The sequence below is a fragment of the Siphateles boraxobius genome, unplaced genomic scaffold, assembly GCF_051911475.1.
Source record: "Siphateles boraxobius isolate OS27281-9 unplaced genomic scaffold, OSU_SipBor_1 125, whole genome shotgun sequence".
Taxonomy (NCBI): domain Eukaryota; kingdom Metazoa; phylum Chordata; class Actinopteri; order Cypriniformes; family Leuciscidae; genus Siphateles; species Siphateles boraxobius.
In genome coordinates, this window is record NW_027508728.1 from 50,244 (window position 1) to 68,421 (window position 18,178).

Below are 18,178 nucleotides of genomic sequence, written 5' to 3' on the forward strand. Positions count from 1 at the left end.
TTTTTCAGTGATCAGTGTAGTTTAGCACACACTGGTTTTTCAATGATCAGTGTAGTTTAGCTCACACTGGTTTTTCAGTTATCAGTGTAGTTTAGCACGCACTGGTTTTTCAGTTATCAGTGTAGTTTAGCACGCACTGGTTTCTCAGTGATCAGTGTAGTTTAGCACGCACTGGTTTCTCAGTGATCAGTGTAATGTTAGTTTAGCACACACGTGTTTTTCAGTGATCAGTGTAGTTTAGCACGCACTGGTTTCTCAGTGATCAGTGTAGTTTAGCACACACTGGTTTTTCAATGATCAGTGTAGTTTAGCACACACTGGTTTTTCAATGATCAGTGTAGTTTAGCACGCACTGGTTTCTCAGTGATCAGTGTAGTTTAGCACGCACTGGTTTCTCAGTGATCAGTGTAGTTTAGCACGCACTGGTTTCTCAGTGATCAGTGTAGTTTAGCACGCGCTGGTTTCTCAGTGATCAGTGTAGTTTAGCACACACTGGTTTTTCAGTTATCAGTGTAGTTTAGCACGCGCTGGTTTCTCAGTGATCAGTGTAGTTTAGCACACACTGGTTTTTCAGTTATCAGTGTAGTTTAGCACGCGCTGGTTTCTCAGTGATCAGTGTAGTTTAGCACACACTGGTTTCTCAGTGATCAGTGTAGTTTAGCACACACTGGTTTTTCAGTTATCAGTGTAGTTTAGCACGCGCTGGTTTCTCAGTGATCAGTGTAGTTTAGCACACACTGGTTTTTCAGTTATCAGTGTAGTTTAGCACGCACTGGTTTCTCAGTGATCAGTGTAGTTCAGAGTCATGTGAATGTTGAGGCGGCTCCGGCTCGGCTCAGTCAGGGCTGATGTTCACTCATCATGCGCTGTTGCTGTACGCCACTGTTTGGAGGATCACATGAACTTCTGATTATTTATGATGTTTTACGATCACAAATGGAGAAATGTCCCAGGAATTAAGGATCGTTTTTTGTCAACTTTCGCTTTTTCTGATTCCCGCTTTCAACAACAATTAACAGCGACTTCACTCAACTTCTCATGCTAACCGAAGCTAACTCAAATCAATGCCAGATTCCTCAGAATCATTATGTACATGGTGGGATTTTTACTTTATTCCACTTCAGTTTTACATTTTATTTTATTTTAACGACACTCGTGGATATATCCAGCTTTCATTTCCGGAAATCAGGGAGTTTAATATGAATTCCTCAGTGGATTTATGGCTGAAGAAAGCGCTGAAAACTCCTCCGACACGACGAACTGCTGAGGTAAAAACACCCACAGAAATATCCTTCATTATGCAGACACGACTAAAAGAAACACTTTAAAATGTAAATAACGCGCCAAATTATAACACATCAACACAACGAAAAGTTTATTAGTTTCGAATCAGGACTCATTCAGTGCAAATGTTCATAAACTAACTTGTGTTCAGTACGTGTTTCATACTTTAAATATCAGGCTGAAGTTATTGTAATCGCTTGTTCTGGGTCTCTAAGTGTTTTTTTGTGTTCTTTATGAGGTTAACTTATGTGTTGTATTGACAGATGTTCAACTAGTCCACAGACTGATTCCTCAGTGAAGTACAGTAGAATATTTGATTCATCAGCTCAAGTCATTTATTAATGACAGAAATCAATGAAAGTTCACTGCATTCCAGCGGTGGAGCCGGACTGTGTCTCAAATCCTAGTGAGCTGACTGACTAGACCGTGTTTCTGGGCCTCACAGTATAAAAACCTAGTCAGCTGCTTACAGAGAAAGCGTTTTATTTATCACAGTGTCAAAACCTTGTGTTCTGCGAATTTTGACAGCATTTAGGGGATACAATCCTAATGGTGTATCTGGTGACCACTTCAAACCCTGACAAATACATGTTTGGAGGGAAGACTGTCTGTGTTTTAATGCTGGTATTGGCGGGCTATACTGCATGACAGTGTTGCCATGACCTTTCTAGCGTTTGTGTATGTGTGTGTACACTGTAGGGTGAGATGCACATCTGGATTGTTTCAGTGGTTTTAAAGAAGACAACACTAGTGGTGCATTATTACAAATGTTTAATGAGTAAATCTGGGTCATGGTATTAAAAACCTGCCATATATTTGACCCAGTATATCTCGAATATCAGTTTAAAGTGCAAAGGTTGGTTTTATTGCAGGGCTCAACAATTATTATTTTTTTGTTTTCGTTTGGTCGGTAAGTCGGGGCAAAGTTATTTGTTTGCAATTTAACCATTTCTCATCCGTGTTAACCAGCTATATAACATGGTTTTGGTAACGTCGGCTGGATTTGCAACAACAAGAACAATGACAGAAAACAAAGGTTTGCGTTTGCATGGCATAAAAAGCTATTATCAATGGCAACAGAAGTGCAAGTGACTGTGAGCTGGCAAAAGACTATGCCACATTGGTCCCAGGACAATTATTATCAAGCACTGTATTGTAATGGCTTGATGAAGCAGGACACTTTCAAACTATCTTGGATAGTGTGATATTAAAGTTCAACCAAAAATGAAAATTATCCCATAATTAACTCACCCTCAAGCCATCCTAGGTGTGTAAGACTTTCTTCTTTCACCCAAACACAATTGGAGTTATGTTAGAAAATATCCTGGCCCTTCCCAGCTTTATAATGGGAGTGAATGCGGGGTGAGATTTTGAAGCCTAAAAAAGTGCATCCATCCATCATAAAAGTAATCCAAACGAGTCCAAATAGTTAGTTAATAAAGGCCTTCTGAAGCAAAAATATCCATATTTATAACTTTATAAACTATAATCTCTGGCTACCGTATGTGAGTATACATCTGTTGGAAGAGTGACCTCTGACCTTGTGTTTGCATAGCATTTAAAAGCAATTTTCAATAGCAACAAAAGTGCAAGTGTCTGTTCGGTCAGCTGGCCAAAAACTATGCCAACATAGGTCCCGGCCCCCCTTATTGTCAAGCACTGTGTTGCAGTGTTTACCAACCTTTTCTTTTGCCATGGCACAGTTTTGATAAGTAAAAAATCCTATGGCACACCACTATAAAAAAATAACAAAATGGCACAAGCATGCATTGGTTCAAATGGTATATTAAAACTAGCCTAGATATTATATTAAAAGTAGTAGTAGGCTACTCACTTTATAATGTAAAACATGAGCTTTAGTCAGGTAGGAACATAATAACGTCATATAGGGAACTTGGTGATGATAAAACAAAAAATTTACATATCATCCCTGTCGGGCGGAAACCTCGTGTTTAAAAAAAATAAATAAACAAAAATTGAGGTCAAATGGTTTTTGACTAGCGAATGACAGTTATTTTGTCTGTCACTGGAACAGCTTCATCGCATTATGCTTTCATCACGCAAAGGATATAACATTTATTGTAGCTATATATGTACGCTGACCTTATCTTGTAGAAATCTCACGATCAAAATCTCATGATACAAAAGATGAAGCGCTATGCACAGCATATTTAAAGTCCCCCTGTAGTCAGTCATCAATCTTTGATCTCCAAAATTCTTCATGCCTTAAATTATCTTGAATGTAACTCGACACCCTTGCCTTATTTAGTATTCGCGGTTCTATGAATATGCAAATGAGCCCCGCCTCCACTCACTCACTCACTCAGAGATCCACTCGTTGATGATCACACGTTGATCTGATTGGTTACAAGCAGTGTTGGGAGTAACGCGTTACAAAAGTAATGCATTACAGTAACATATTACGTTTTGCTGTAACGCAGTAGTGTAAGGCATTACTAATCAATTTTCAGTAATATTTTACTCGGTACATGTTCGGTAAGGATTGCGTTACAACAGACTTTTAGTTTTAATTGTAAAACAAACAAACAAACAAAAAAAACAGCAAGACCGCCAGACATTACGAATGAAAGATGCAAGTAGGCTAAATTAACTGTTCGTGGTCAGTCAATAGCCGCGTGTGAGGTCCAAGTCTGTAATTAAAGACTAAATGGCAGCGTCTGATATATTTGTATAGCGATTTATTTTTTACAGGAGTGCCGTGAGGTATGATTTCGGCCTCTGTGCTCGCGCTGGCCAGTGGAAAAGCGGCGAATGGTGAAGATGGCATGAAGAAGACTACATTCGCGAGATGGACGTATGCGCCTTAGGCTATTCGTTCTGTTTTCTTTCTAAACAGTTAGGCTATGTTTATGTGGTATTTTTCATGTTTTCATCACGCAATCATGTTTTTGATGCCGTGGTGACGCGTTCATGTATGCTAAGGGCGGCGGCGCTGCCGATAAAGCACCTAAAAGCTGTCACAAAGAACCGGCAAAAGCAATGATTATGAATATGTCAAATATAGCAAGGAGACATTTTAATTGTTTATTAATAAGGTCAAGTTGAAGTTGACGATGCTGACTCGCGATCTTCGCAGTAGTGAATGCACCAGAGAGAAATGCACATTTCATTTCATAAGCAGAGAGCAGTCTGTTTTCTTTCGTTTTGAATTGTTCTGTTTACAAGTAGACATTTCAATATAGATATATTTTTCAGGTCCGTACAATTAAAACAAAAGGAAATTCACTTTAAAGAAAGGCTTCGTGTCTTCTGTGTAAGGTGTCTGTGAAAGTTTTAAAGCAGTCTTTTAGTGCCGCTTCAGAGCGGTCGCGTCCGTAACGGAGAACTGTCACGTCTGTAACGTTATTTTTTCCTCATAAATGCGAACACGAAAAATTAAATAAAATGAATATTTTATGTTCTGTGGAGATCCAACCCTTCTTCATTAGATTTGCGCAGTGTAATTCACAGAATTACAACAACAAAAAATCGTTGCCTCCTAAAAGTTAAAGATTTTTTTTTGTCACACATGACTGTCGATTTCCCTAATATTAAATATAAAACGCATGTGTAGACTGATATTTTTCTAATGTCTGGACTCCTTTCTGGGAGGAGACTATGGATAAACAGACGTTTCAATTTGGTATTAATGCATTTTCTGAGAATTTATATAATTATATAAGTTAACTAACTGCAAGTCTGCAAATGTCATGTCCATAACGCTGGAATTCCCAAATTTTAAATAATTTATCCTCAACTAGTTTTGTGGTGTAGGTCTACATATTTTATAATGTTAAGTTAACTTCAAATAATACTAATAGTAATTTAAAGATGTGGTAGCATTGGATCTGGACGGTATGGATAACGCTGGGAGTTGGAAGGGGTGTGTCGCGATTCTGCAGGTTCGTGGATCTGAGTGTCGCGATTTCGGTTTCATATCGCATATCGTTACAGCCCTAGTCATTTTAGAATGTAAAGTTCTACTTCTGTATAGTTATTTTGGTGAAAGTAACTCAAAAGTAATACAGGAGTAATGTAACGCATTACAATTCTGAGACACAAATATTGTAAGGTAATGAATTACTTTTAAATAACAGTAACAAGTAATATATAATGTATTACAGTTTGGAAGTAACTTGCACAACACTGGTTACAAGCAATGTTCCCTCTCATTTTTTTTCTTGCTGAGCAAAACTTTTTTCTATTGGGCGGACATATATCGCCACCTGAGCAAAAATATTCTTTATACCTGACCTGTACAGCATACGTAGAAACACAATGGTTTCAACATTGAGTTGTAACTTTTAACTTGAATGTGGCATTTCTATTTTATTTGACCCTTGATGTAACTTATTGGTATTAAAGCATATTTTTGAAAAACAAGCAGTTAAGTAAGAAGTCACTAAATGAAGCACATTTTAGGTTACCTGATATTTTTTTTACAGTGCTGTTAACTGTACAGTCTTTACCAAGGAATCCTATGAAAAATAATTTACAAAATCTTCTGCAGGACAGTTCAATGCTTTACAATAATAGAATATAGTATGAAAGAAAAGTAAGCTGTTACACTGAGATGGTTTGGGAAAAACATAAAGTGTTTTTGTACAGTCAATTAATTGTGTACAGGAAGCATTAAACCATCAAAGTTAAATGATTGTTTATTTCTTATGGATTTCCAATATTTTCTTTAGCAGGGGGTTTCAAAGTTTTTAATGGCAATGAGCCCGTGAGATTCTTTATTTAGGGCTTATAATATAATAAAATATACTAAGGCCTAATATAATATAATATTAAAAAAACGAATTGAAGTATTTGAAGTGATATAATATATTAGTTTAAAGGCTTCAATTTGTTTACATATTATATTATTATAATATGAAAACAAACTGAAGGATTTAAAGAGATCGAATAGCTAAATATTTTCAAGAAAAGTGAATATGTGAACTCTTATAGTAATCTAACCATGGCTGAACCCCCCCCCCCCCCCCCCCCACACACACACAAACATAGATTTAAACTAATGATAGCCTATTTTGAATTTGCACGCGGATGGGTGTGTAATTGTTACCGTTCTGTGTCCATCAACAGTTATTTCTACAACTTTAATCAAACCACTCTTCTTTAAAACATTATGATGTGATTTTATTTCACATGTCTGCGTTTCTCGTTGCCTCTCGTATTGAGCTATTTGGTCCGCACACAAGACTCACTGCCAATCACACGTGCTCACATCATTCTCTTTCTATGAAACCTGTAAACTGCATTCACCAGTTTTCACTCTATAGCGGTTGACCAGAGCACTGAAATTATTTCTCACTTAAACTACAATCAAATGGATTTCCCCACACATTTCGCGTCAGTCCTCTGCGTGGCATTTGAATCTTTTCTGCGCGGCCGCGGCTTCAGAAGTGCGCGGCCTCAGCATCAGAAGTGCGCGGCCTCAGCATCAGAAGTGCGCGGCCTCAGCATCAGAAGTGCGCGGCCTCAGCATCAGAAGTGCGCGACCTCAGCGTGGTTTGATTAAAGTGGTAGAAATAACTGTTGATGGACACAGAACGGTCCAGCATCAGAAGTGCGCAGCATCAGAAGTGCGCAGCATCAGAAGTGCGCGGCCTCAGCATCAGAAGTGCGCGACCTCAGCGTGGTTTGATTAAAGTGGTAGAAATAACTGTTGATGGACACAGAACGGTCCAGCATCAGAAGTGCGCAGCATCAGAAGTGCGCGGCCTCAGCATCAGAAGTGCGCGGCCTCAGCATCAGAAGTGCGCGGCCTCAGCATCAGAAGTGCGCGGCCTCAGCGTCAGTAGTGCGACGCCTCAGCGTGGTTTGATTAAAGTGGTAGAAATAACTGTTGATGGACACAGAACGGTCCAGCATCAGAAGTGCGCGGCCTCAGCATCAGAAGTGCGCGGCCTCAGCATCAGAAGTGCGCGGCCTCAGCATCAGAAGTGCGCGGCCTCAGCATCAGAAGTGCGCGGCCTCAGCATCAGAAGTGCGCAGCATCAGAAGTGCGCGGCCTCAGCATCAGAAGTGCGCGGCCTCAGCATCAGAAGTGCGCGGCCTCAGCATCAGAAGTGCGCGGCCTCAGCATCAGAAGTGCGCAGCATCAGAAGTGCGCGGCCTCAGCATCAGAAGTGCGCGGCCTCAGCATCAGAAGTGCGCGGCCTCAGCATCAGAAGTGCGCGGCCTCAGCATCAGAAGTGCGCGGCCTCAGCATCAGAAGTGCGCGGCCTCAGCATCAGAAGTGCGCAGCCGCGCACGCGCGCAGCTTAGAGGAAACATTGGTTACAAGGTAGTTTGTGACGTCAGAAACACCAGCGATTTCAAACCGTGTTTTTGAGACTGTCTTTGGTTCACTGCAGTTTTAAGGAGAAAATACTCATACTTATGAATTCATACTAATGAATTTACACATGGTTTGTCTTAAAGCATATTAAAAACACCACATAGACATATAAACAACATTAAAAACTGGATTTTCACCACTTTAAATATTAGATTAAATTAAATTAAAACCCACACGTAAAGGATGACCAATAGCATTAATTTTAATAAAACAAAAATGACGAAATGTACAGGTGCAAGGTTTCGGCCCGACAGCTGCTGTATTGTAATGGTTTGATGAAGCAGGAAATCAGGGATTTCTTTCAAAGTGTGATTTAATAAACCAAGAGAATCTGTCTGGTTTAAAGCTGGTCATCTGTGGTTCACTGAGATCTTTTCTGCTGTTCTCTTCATCTCTTGTCCTCTGAAAGAACCTGTCGTCCTTCTCCTGATCATTGAGTGTGTGTGTGTTTACACAGATACTGTGTGTCGCTCCAGGCGTGGGCGTGTCTGACTGCAGTAAAACACACTAACAAACACAAACTGCACCAGCTCTCATTGCTCTATAGCAAGTTTCCAGATGGGTGTGCCGAGTGTTACGTAAGAAAGCAAAACAAATATCCTCGTGTCTATTTCCATAGCATTATCCCGCCCACCTCGTGCCTCGAGCTGCTTTGCCTGATGGGAGTTTGATGATGCGGTGTTACGGTAGGGATGCAATAATGAAACGCTTGGCCGAAGGCCGAATACCGGACGCGGTGTTTTGCATTTTTTCATTTATTTTGCCAATTTTTTCACCATTGCATTATTCAAATAGTAAAAATGTGCTTTTTATTATTTTAATTTATTGCAAAATTACAATTTAAAAATATTTATTTAACACTGAACACTTTTAACCTTCCAGCTGATAGTATACAAAGCACAATATAATTTAAAATAAATAAATTAGTAAAATAAATAAAAATATTTTCATTTGGCCATCTTTGAAGCCCTCCTTCTTGAGTAGCCTATGTTAGGCCTATAACTGACTGCTGAAAGACTGTAAGTTCGCTCTGTATGCCTACAACAAAAAAAGTGCATTGAAAAGTGCAAAAAAATGTGGATGAACCCACAACAAATTAATTATAATCATAAGCCTATACTTTTGCGGTTTACATGCACTTAAGAATAGGCTAAATAACATACTATTCACAATCAGCTGGATCCGTTGCTCCTCGAAATGAAAACGAAACCAGCACTTCTGAGGTGAATTCTTCCAGGATTATATTATTATTACGCTATTATTATTCCTCACAGTGTCCCAAGATGACGTAAAGTACATGAATCTGATCAGACCTGATGTGTTTATCGAGTTGATGTGGGCGTTGACAGCTTTGCATGGATTGCCTCAAATCATTTGCGTTTCAATAGCGCCCGCTCTCCGTCGGCGTGTTCACATTAGCAATTAGAGTTGCCATGACATCTCTCTATTTTCACACAGATTACATAAACAGAGAATATTTGTTTTCGATTTGAATTAGGTACATCTAAAAGTACACACTTAAAGGATTATAAAGAAATATTGCTCATGTATGTGTGACTAGTATTCGCTGAGTTTTGTTTAAGTTTAGAGACGTGCTCCAGAAAAAAAGTTCACGGAGACAGAGAGGCAGAAAGCACACCCTGTTTATTTCCTTTATTTTACAAAAGCACAATGATTTGTTTCGATTCTCTGTTTGACCATAAATGACGGAGTATTTTAAGTCTATTTTGCTGCTATGTGAAAAAAATCCAGCAAAATGTTCTGCCATTTGTCGACCCCAGAGGATTAAACAAAGCTTGGTTCGGTTTTTTCAAGAATTTCCCCAGGCGTCAGGAGAGAACACGTTTTCATAACTCATTGTGGTTTTGTTTATTTGGATTTATTTCTTTTCCACATATAGTTGATCAGTCCACAAACAAAGAGGGTATAAACCTATAGACATAAAAGACAATGTAAATAACAAGATTAATAACCACTTACATAACATACTATAAATTCTGAATAATATAAAATAAATTATACTAAACATTATGGAATAACATATTACTCAATGTTCTTTATAAATATTATAATATAATTTAGTGTTCAATCTAAATGACTAAACAAACATAAACATTAAACACAGAAATCCAACAGCTTCATACATACAAGAATTACACCAATATTCAATTATAATTAAACCAATCGCTCTAAAATCAAAGAGATATTCTCACAGGTTGGCCCAAAGTGAATCTAGTGAGTGTAGTTTTATATAGTGACTGTTACGACTCCTCCAATCTAATCTAAGGGCAAGAGGAGTAACATTAAATAAAACTTTGCAAAACTGTGGAAATGGTAGTGTGTGTCAAGAAACGATGAGCGAAACCAAACTGCCAATGAAAATAATTATATTTATTATACAAAAAGAAAAATATAAGGAACAGCGAATGAATCATAAATTAAAATAAGAACAAAAAGGAAGCCAACAGCTCCCTGCAATGTAAACAATTATATAAACAAAAACAACAAGAATAAGTAATAAATAAAATCAAAGAAAATAAGCAACAAGTTACCCTTAAGGAAAAGGGGACTATGGTGACGCCAAAATAAAGAAAGAAACAAAAAGAAAACAATTCTAACTAAATTCAACCCTCTTACCTAGCTAAAGAAAAGGAAAGAAAAGAATTGTTTCTTCAGCGCCGAGCGCCGTGTTCTTCCCTACTCTAGCTCACAAAAACAAAAACATACAAAAGGTGGCGTTCACCTCTTACCTGATGTTTCTATACAAAGGTTAGTCTACATGTTTGTACAATGGAAGTCGTACGACATCTTCCCTATCCCCCAGTCCTTGGAGCAACGGGTAACAAAAGAGCACCAGCTCTACACAAGTCGAAATCAAAACGTCATCCCAAAGTAATCAAACAAAGTAACAAAACAACTTGAGAAACACAACTAACGTAAACAAATTAACAAAGCAAACGAGTCCCAAACGAAAACTAAAACAAATCACAATGGCACCAAAAGAACCAGAAACCAAAACGGGACTTTCGTCAGTCTGTTTCCAGCGTCTTTTTAAACTGGTAGTGAGGACGTCTCAGACAGCGAATAGGTCCACGTCACATCCCTTGACGATGATTGACAGTTTCCTGGACCAATCAGCAAGCAGAGAAGGATGACCTAAGAAACTGATAGCGAGAGAGAGAGAGAGAGAGAGAGAGAGAGAGAGAGAACGCAAGCAAAACAAAAAAAAAGAAATCTCTACGAACGTAACAGTGACGCTTTAGCATAGTAACTAATTATCAACGTAAGACAACAAACTACATTTCCCATCAGGCATTACAAACCAGGAAGTAACTCAAACTATTCCTAATCCAAACATTTACTTAAGTATTACCGTGAATACTATTAATACAACAACATTAAACATTTGGTTGTAAACGAGGTTTTATCAGTGTTCCCACGGCAACATTTATCAATGTTTATCTACACATAAACTGCGCGCATATGCCGCGGTAGCACAATGGTTGCACAGACAAACTTTCCCCGCATTTCTATAAGCGTTTCATTATTAAACAGCAGCTTACCGGTGGCGCATCTCTCCCGACGAGAGAACATGCAAACTAACTCTTGCTTCTGCGTATATCTCATGCTCATACTAACACACCGTTTTAAGAACTCGTCTCTACTAAACCACCCGTGCTGTAGTGAGCGCAACAGACGCTTTAGTGCTGCACAATAACCCTTAATGTCAGCAAAGCCTTGGCGATACTTCCATCATAATTATAACTAAGGGCTTTTTGTCTTGTGCAGATATTAAAAAACAAAAGAGGACCTGTGAAGTTATTTTGAGTGTTCTTTTGAAATAGTTTTTAATTTTTAATATAGATGCCTAATACGCCGGATTCGCTTTGTTTGTGATTGTGTTTGCATTCAGCAGGCTCTTGTGTTTGTCCACGTATGTTGGACTATAGTTCCCAATAATACTTTTTGCATACATGTGCAAAATAGTTTTTAATAAAAAAGAAAGAAACTACTGAGCGCTCCCTTAATTGCCAGATTCCTAACACTAGCTAGCTACGGTAGACGGTGTTTCCCGTGTTCAGAAGAAACACCGTTACATCACTTGCAAACAGCGGATTTTTAAAAATAAAATCATTTAGTTCAGTTAGAGAACAGACACTATTAAACTGACCGTTTCTGCTGAATAAACCGTGAGCTGAACGAGAGTCGCAGCAGGAGTCAGACCTCGTTCATCACGAGAGCGAGGAGCTGACAAGATGATATACAAGATGGAGGAATATTTGGTGTCAAAGCGAAATGTAAAAGCGCCTATTTAATCGAATTTGTCATTGCACTGATTTGTTGTTGTGTTTTTCATTAAGAATATTAGGCTAATGAACTAATTCAAGCAATCCACCCCGAATTGGCGCTAATTAGAAAGTGAAACTAAAATTCACTTTCTAATTAGCGCCAATTCCAGGCGGATTGCTTGAATTAGTTATGAATGTCCGTGTGGACGTGCGTATTTTACTTTTGCCTTTAAATTTGCGATTTAAAAGCCCTCGGAGCTGACACCGGTATTACCAGTGTTGTCACACACCGATTAACCAGTGGGAAAATATCTTCACCGTCACATTCCCTACCTAACACCATATTACAAAATCAACATATGACTTTCGCATTGTCTCTTTTGACGGCTGTGAACCTAATAATTAAATATATGCATCATCTTTTGTTTCAAATTCTTACATTTAATCAATAAATTCAATCAGAATAATAAAACAGAATAGGGCTGTTATCAATCAAATGATATCAGTATCAACGAAATGAATCTTTGCAGTGCAGAGGAAACACAGAAGCTGCATCTGAAGTGGCATTTATATGCATTTACACAGATTGTTTAATACAGCTCAGAGGGACATGAATGCATTTAACCTGCAGTTACAAATGCAGGAATAATGTTTTGATGTTTTAAAGATGCAAAACGCAAGTCTCTGAGTTTTTGCAGAACTACGCCCCCTCTGGCGACAAGCGAAACTGCAACCATAGTTGTGCACGCTCATGGACCACACGCACACGCACGCATGCACGAGCACGAGCTGTTCATAACTAAAGGAGCATCTGCCGCACAGATCTTTGGTGTACAGCCAAAATCTCTTCAGTGGTAATAAAGTTATAAATCTGCAAGTCATTTCAAAAATATGGAAGGAAAGACATTTGAGTATATTACTCTCATGTGTGAGGGGAAAAACGGGGGTAGTAGAAAACTTTGTTTATGTGTTTACTGTATCCACCTATGATTGTATTGTTATGAAAACACGTTCATGAACAATATAATTGATTACTTCGCAAAAGCTCAAAATAATAATCATACCATACACAGTTGGTCAACAACGTTCACTCAAATGTCTCAAGGTAATAAACAATCAAATGTCACCATGACGTTTTCATAAAAGCCAAACAGGCTAATCCGCCGAAGACTTGCGGGGTTCAGCCTGTTATTGATCTGCTAAGTAGAATATTCCAATAACAATACATCCTTTTTCTGTTATAATTTACTCAAAATTTCTGTCTAATTATCGGTCATTTTATCAGCATGTTATATCACACTCAAGAATCTTGAACTGTTTTGCTAATCACTAAACTACATGTAGCGCTGATTTATTTAGTAGATATTTTGACAGGGACAATACACACTGACAAACATTAATGTGAAATGTGTCAATACTTTATTTAGTAAATAGTTAGTCTGCTAAACAGTATGAGTAAAGTAAAAATATTTACCCCTTTACCATTGTATTTCCCTTCCTGCAATGTTCAGAATAAAACATGTATTTTATCACAATACCAAAATATTTTACGTTTTCCTCGTTTTGATAGAATACGAGCTCCCACATACTTCATATATACTACATACAAAATGTACCACATTCACGGGAACAATTTACTATTTTTACCGAAAAATACAATATAGCCAATGCAACGGCGTTCTTCCTTGTTGGTCAATGACATGAACACCTTAGCATGTTAGCAATGGACAGAAGGCTGTATCAAACATTAGAGACTGGGCTATATCTTACCGTTTTATCAAGAAAAAAGCCAACTGAGGATCCCGTTTGAGACCAAGAGCAGACCGGAGATCTCTCCATTTGTTGAATGCCTTCCCGAGGTAGACTCTCGTCTTACTCCGACGCCTGTCTGACTCCAATTTGGACCTTTTGGTGGCACTAGACGACAATTTTCTTTTCTTTACTTTACGTGGAGTTTGCGTTGGGGTTTGGAATGGACTACAAGCCGGTCTCTTTGAATCCATCTTCTACCTTTGACGCACGAGTTGTCTTCGCTGATGCGGAGAATGGCGGCGCCGGTGAAAACACAAACCTGCGAGACAGCCTTGTGAGCGTGAATGCGGATGACGTCACGCCCAGTCTCAAATTCGAACCCGAATCCCTCTTATTTATTTTACTGTACAGGATTATAGAGGCAATTGCAGTGATCAGAGAAGGGCTCATTCAGTCCATCAGGCAATTGTTTATGCATGTATGGGTTAGAAAACGTGTATTTTTAACATGAATTGTTGCGCAATGCACCTTTAAAAATAAAACGCTGAATATTGATATTGAAAAATATGCAAAATATGCGGGGCTTGCATGATTTCATAATCCCCGCATTTTCGTTGCAAAAAAGTTACATATATCTTAGCAGAAAGTTGAAAAATGTTGCGTTTACTTCACATAAGAGCAGCCATTTTCCCCTGTTGCCATGGGAACGTTATGAAGTGACGTAATTACACGACGTGAATAGGGTTGCAAAATTCTGGGAATTTTCAAAGATGGAAACTTTCCATGGAATTAACCCTTTAGGCGCCAGAGGTTTTTTCCTAAAACGTCCAATTTTGACATCTTAATTTCAAAAGTCTATATATTAAAAGTGATAAAAGATAGAGACTTTCTGTAAATTAGAGAAATATTAAGGATGACCCAAAGTTTATATAGGGATTACATTTTCCCATCTAATTTGCATATTAGGACGTCATATGGTGGCGGCAATCTTGGATTATAGAATTTTCATGAAAAGTCACGTTTAAATGATAAAATGCAGCACTTCTTTCCCCCCAAAATGTCCATCACCTTCTGTATGCTATATTGCACAATACTGAATGCTCAGGTATATATTAAGTATTAAACAAACTGTAAATCATTACTAATAAATGGTAGAAACAAACCGAATGCATGTAGTGGTTGGACTTTTGCTGTAGAGATACATTTACTAAATACAGTAGGCACTCTGATTCCATGTATGGGGCACATATATATTATTCATATGACATACAAACACAAGTAGACAAGACCTGTTTAGTTCAAACGCTCACTCGCCACGGCAAGGCACAGATCATGAGTGAGATGATACGAGCAGCGCGGCCAGATCTGCCTCGCGCGCGCGCCGAGTATGCACAGCTCGGACTACTTTCATTGTCATTGCGACTCCTCACCCTGCTTCCACGTTGCCTCCTAACTGTCATATGAATACTTCGACCTCGTCTAACATACCCAGTGGTATTAGACAAAGTCTCCACCACAATACTGTCGCCGCGATTGTGATGGCGAGAGGCTCTGATAACATGGCTCACTCGCACACTAGCTCCGCTTTTGATAGCACTGATTCAATGCGCTCTAACTCGAACATTTTGTATAGAAACATTACGTTTTTTTGAGTCGGGGGTGAAGAATGACATGTCTGCCATCCAGTGGAGGGGATGTCGAACGAAATTTGACACCCAATTTGAAAAAAATCGGCCGTTTTATCCAATGCGCGATCTTGTCGAGTAAACTCGACCGTGGCGCCTAGAGGGTTAATGGGAGTTTAAGGGAATTAACAGGAATTTATGGGAATAAACGGGAATAAAGTGGGAATTTTCAAAGTTGAGGGTTGGCTTTTCATAGGGAACTTAAATATAGTTGAGGAAAGTATATTTTAGCATAATCTTGACTAGGGTTGGGAATCGAAAACCGGTTCCACTCGAGAACCGGTTCTAAATTTTACGATCCATCGATATTGTATGCCCTCGACGTTAACGAGTCCTCTTATCGATGCTCCTGCTCTGAGTCAGCCATAGTATGTACAGACCGTGAACTCACAACTGTCCCTTTTGTCCTTTATCAAGCACCATAGCACCGCGTCCAAAGATAATCTTTGTCCTGCAAAGTCTTATTTGATCAGTGAGTAAAATTGTCTCTCTCTGGTAATGTAGATGAACCGCTGCGCTTGTGACAGGGCGCATGTTAAACTGATCGAGCAGAGAGAGAGAGAGAGAGAGAGAGAGAGAGAGCCCCGGTCGCGCGCACGCACTCTCTCTCTTCGGAGCAAGGCGAAAGTAGGCTTCACCGTCTCAAAACTAAGCGCTGTCTTCCTCTCTCCCTCGCACATATTAATCAAAATAAACGACACGATGGTAAGGTAGGGAGACTAAAGTTTTATGTGGAGCATTCGGAGATTTGTTTTTCCTGAATTGCCGCTGGGTGTGAATTGTGCTAAAATACGTTGCCTTATCTTCTCTGAAAAGTCTTCCGCACATTCAGCTGACATAATCACACTTCAAATAAACGAAAAAAAACGATCCAGTGATGAAATGTTTTCTGTGATGACACACATCTTGTGGGATGTCCCAACTGGCGGGATAATCACACAACGCGCACACGTCCGATAATGACACGTCCAATTCGCGAACTAATGACTCATTTGAACCGATTCGTTTTAATGAATGGTTAAAACAACTGATCTTTCCAACACTGAACTCACGGGACGTTTAATCGGTGTATAACTAATCGGTAACACTTTACAATAAGGTTCCATTTATTACATAAATTACATAAAAAGTACAGTTTGCTTAGTCAAGTGTAAGCATTAAAACGACTTGTTTCCCCCCCCGAAAAAGACTACTTTTTCCCACACAGTGCTATCAGGAATCGATAAGAGAATCGTTAAAGAATCGGATCGATAAGCAGAATCGTTAGTGGCATTGATATTGATAAAATCTTATCAATTCCCATCCCTAATCTTGACTAAAACAAACAGATGCCATTCAAATACACTTGAATATCCATGCCATTCCTCAATCACATGCACATAGAACACTGGTTACTGCAAGGCTATTGACACCACACCCCCTACTGGCACTGTGCATGCCTCCATCACATGCACAGAGGCCCAAAGCACAAGACTATTGAAGGCACACATTTGAGCCTGTGGACTAAACAAAGTGAAGTAATTTTTGATGATATTATGGGGAAATATATTTATTAAATGTTTAAATTGCAAATATCACATACAAATGTATTCATCTAGTAGCAATGCTGATAAGTTAGATGCTAAATAAGGCCATCCTTAAAAATATTATTGTTTGCCGTAACCCGACCGACCCTGTCAATTTAGGACCGACCCAATTATTTTTATTTTTTTCCTTTTAGTCCGACCGACTTGCGGGTTGTAACTTGCGTTAAGACCGACCGATTTTTTTTTACTCTTCAAACAACTAATACAAATAAAATAAAATAATATTAATTATATTTTAGTTAGTATTGTGAAAGTTGCTTATGCCTACATACAAACGTAGGCTACGTTCTTTCTATTAAATAAAAACCTGTGCACCGTCATCGTCATCTATGATTGTTTACACCACTGGTTTACGCATGTCACACTATGGCTTGTACATTTTCTTCGTTTCAGTCACTGTTCGCGCTTGGTAATGATTAGGGATGAGTACCGAAACTCTGTATTAAACGGGCCCCGGGGCTGAATTTCAGCCATTTCTATATATGATAATATTAAACCATTTTTCTGTGATGCAATTTTGCTATTCGCAGTCCAGAAGAGAGAGAGAGCGAACAGCCACAGCGCTCACATGACAGCCCTGCTTAATGACTGACAATGAGGACTGAACTAAACATTCAAACGTGGTTACACTTTAGATCTGGGATATTATTCTAATTTTATTTTAGATTTCGGCTTTCAAAGATTAGAAAAAAAGATATTTGAGATGAAACCATTACAACTCATTCTGTCTAGCGCAACTTCCTTCCCTTCACAGCGATGCGCTGTCATTTCTTCCTAAAACCCAAACTCAGAATCAGCACGATCGGTGATTGCTGTAATAAATGCAGTCTCTGCTGTTGCTAAATTGCGGACGCGTTTAATCATTAACAGAGCTATTAAAAGCACAAACATCTGCGCAAGAGACGCTGTTCACAAGGCGACACGCGCTCCGAAATGGACTGCAACGAGACAAGAAAAGTATACTTCACTTTGGGCTTCATGTGCGCATCTAAACTATCAAATATTCATAAAATATAAAAATGACCAGCTCTGAGATTCACTGAAACAAAGTTTATGTCCAAATGGACGTAAATAGTTGGGAGAAAATGATGGTGCATTAGATCTGCACTCGGTCTTAAAGGGGCAGCGTCTAATAAACCTGCTGACGATTGAGCCATTAATGCGAATCAAACAATAAAAGGCAGAGAAAATCACTCACAGCTCTTGAATGAATAAGTTAAACTTTAATAAGCATTA

The 18,178-nt window shown here is 38.8% G+C and overlaps 1 protein-coding gene across 12 annotated transcripts in view; it reads left to right on the forward strand.

The window, feature by feature from the left end:
* The first annotated feature begins 204 nt into the window (after positions 1 to 204).
* rapgef6 (Rap guanine nucleotide exchange factor (GEF) 6) overlaps positions 205 to 18,178 on the forward strand; it is a 187,406-nt gene continuing 169,432 nt past the window's right edge. For 6 of the 12 annotated variants that reach the window (XM_077224609.1, XM_077224617.1, XM_077224624.1 and 3 more), the window contains exon 1: positions 205 to 1,268. In XM_077224609.1, coding sequence (XP_077080724.1) covers positions 1,065 to 1,268 — 204 coding nt within the window. In that variant the 5' untranslated portion in view covers positions 205 to 1,064. The remainder of the gene's footprint in view (positions 1,269 to 18,178) is intronic. The other 6 variants (XM_077224639.1, XM_077224604.1, XM_077224657.1 and 3 more) reach the window with 1 other exon arrangement.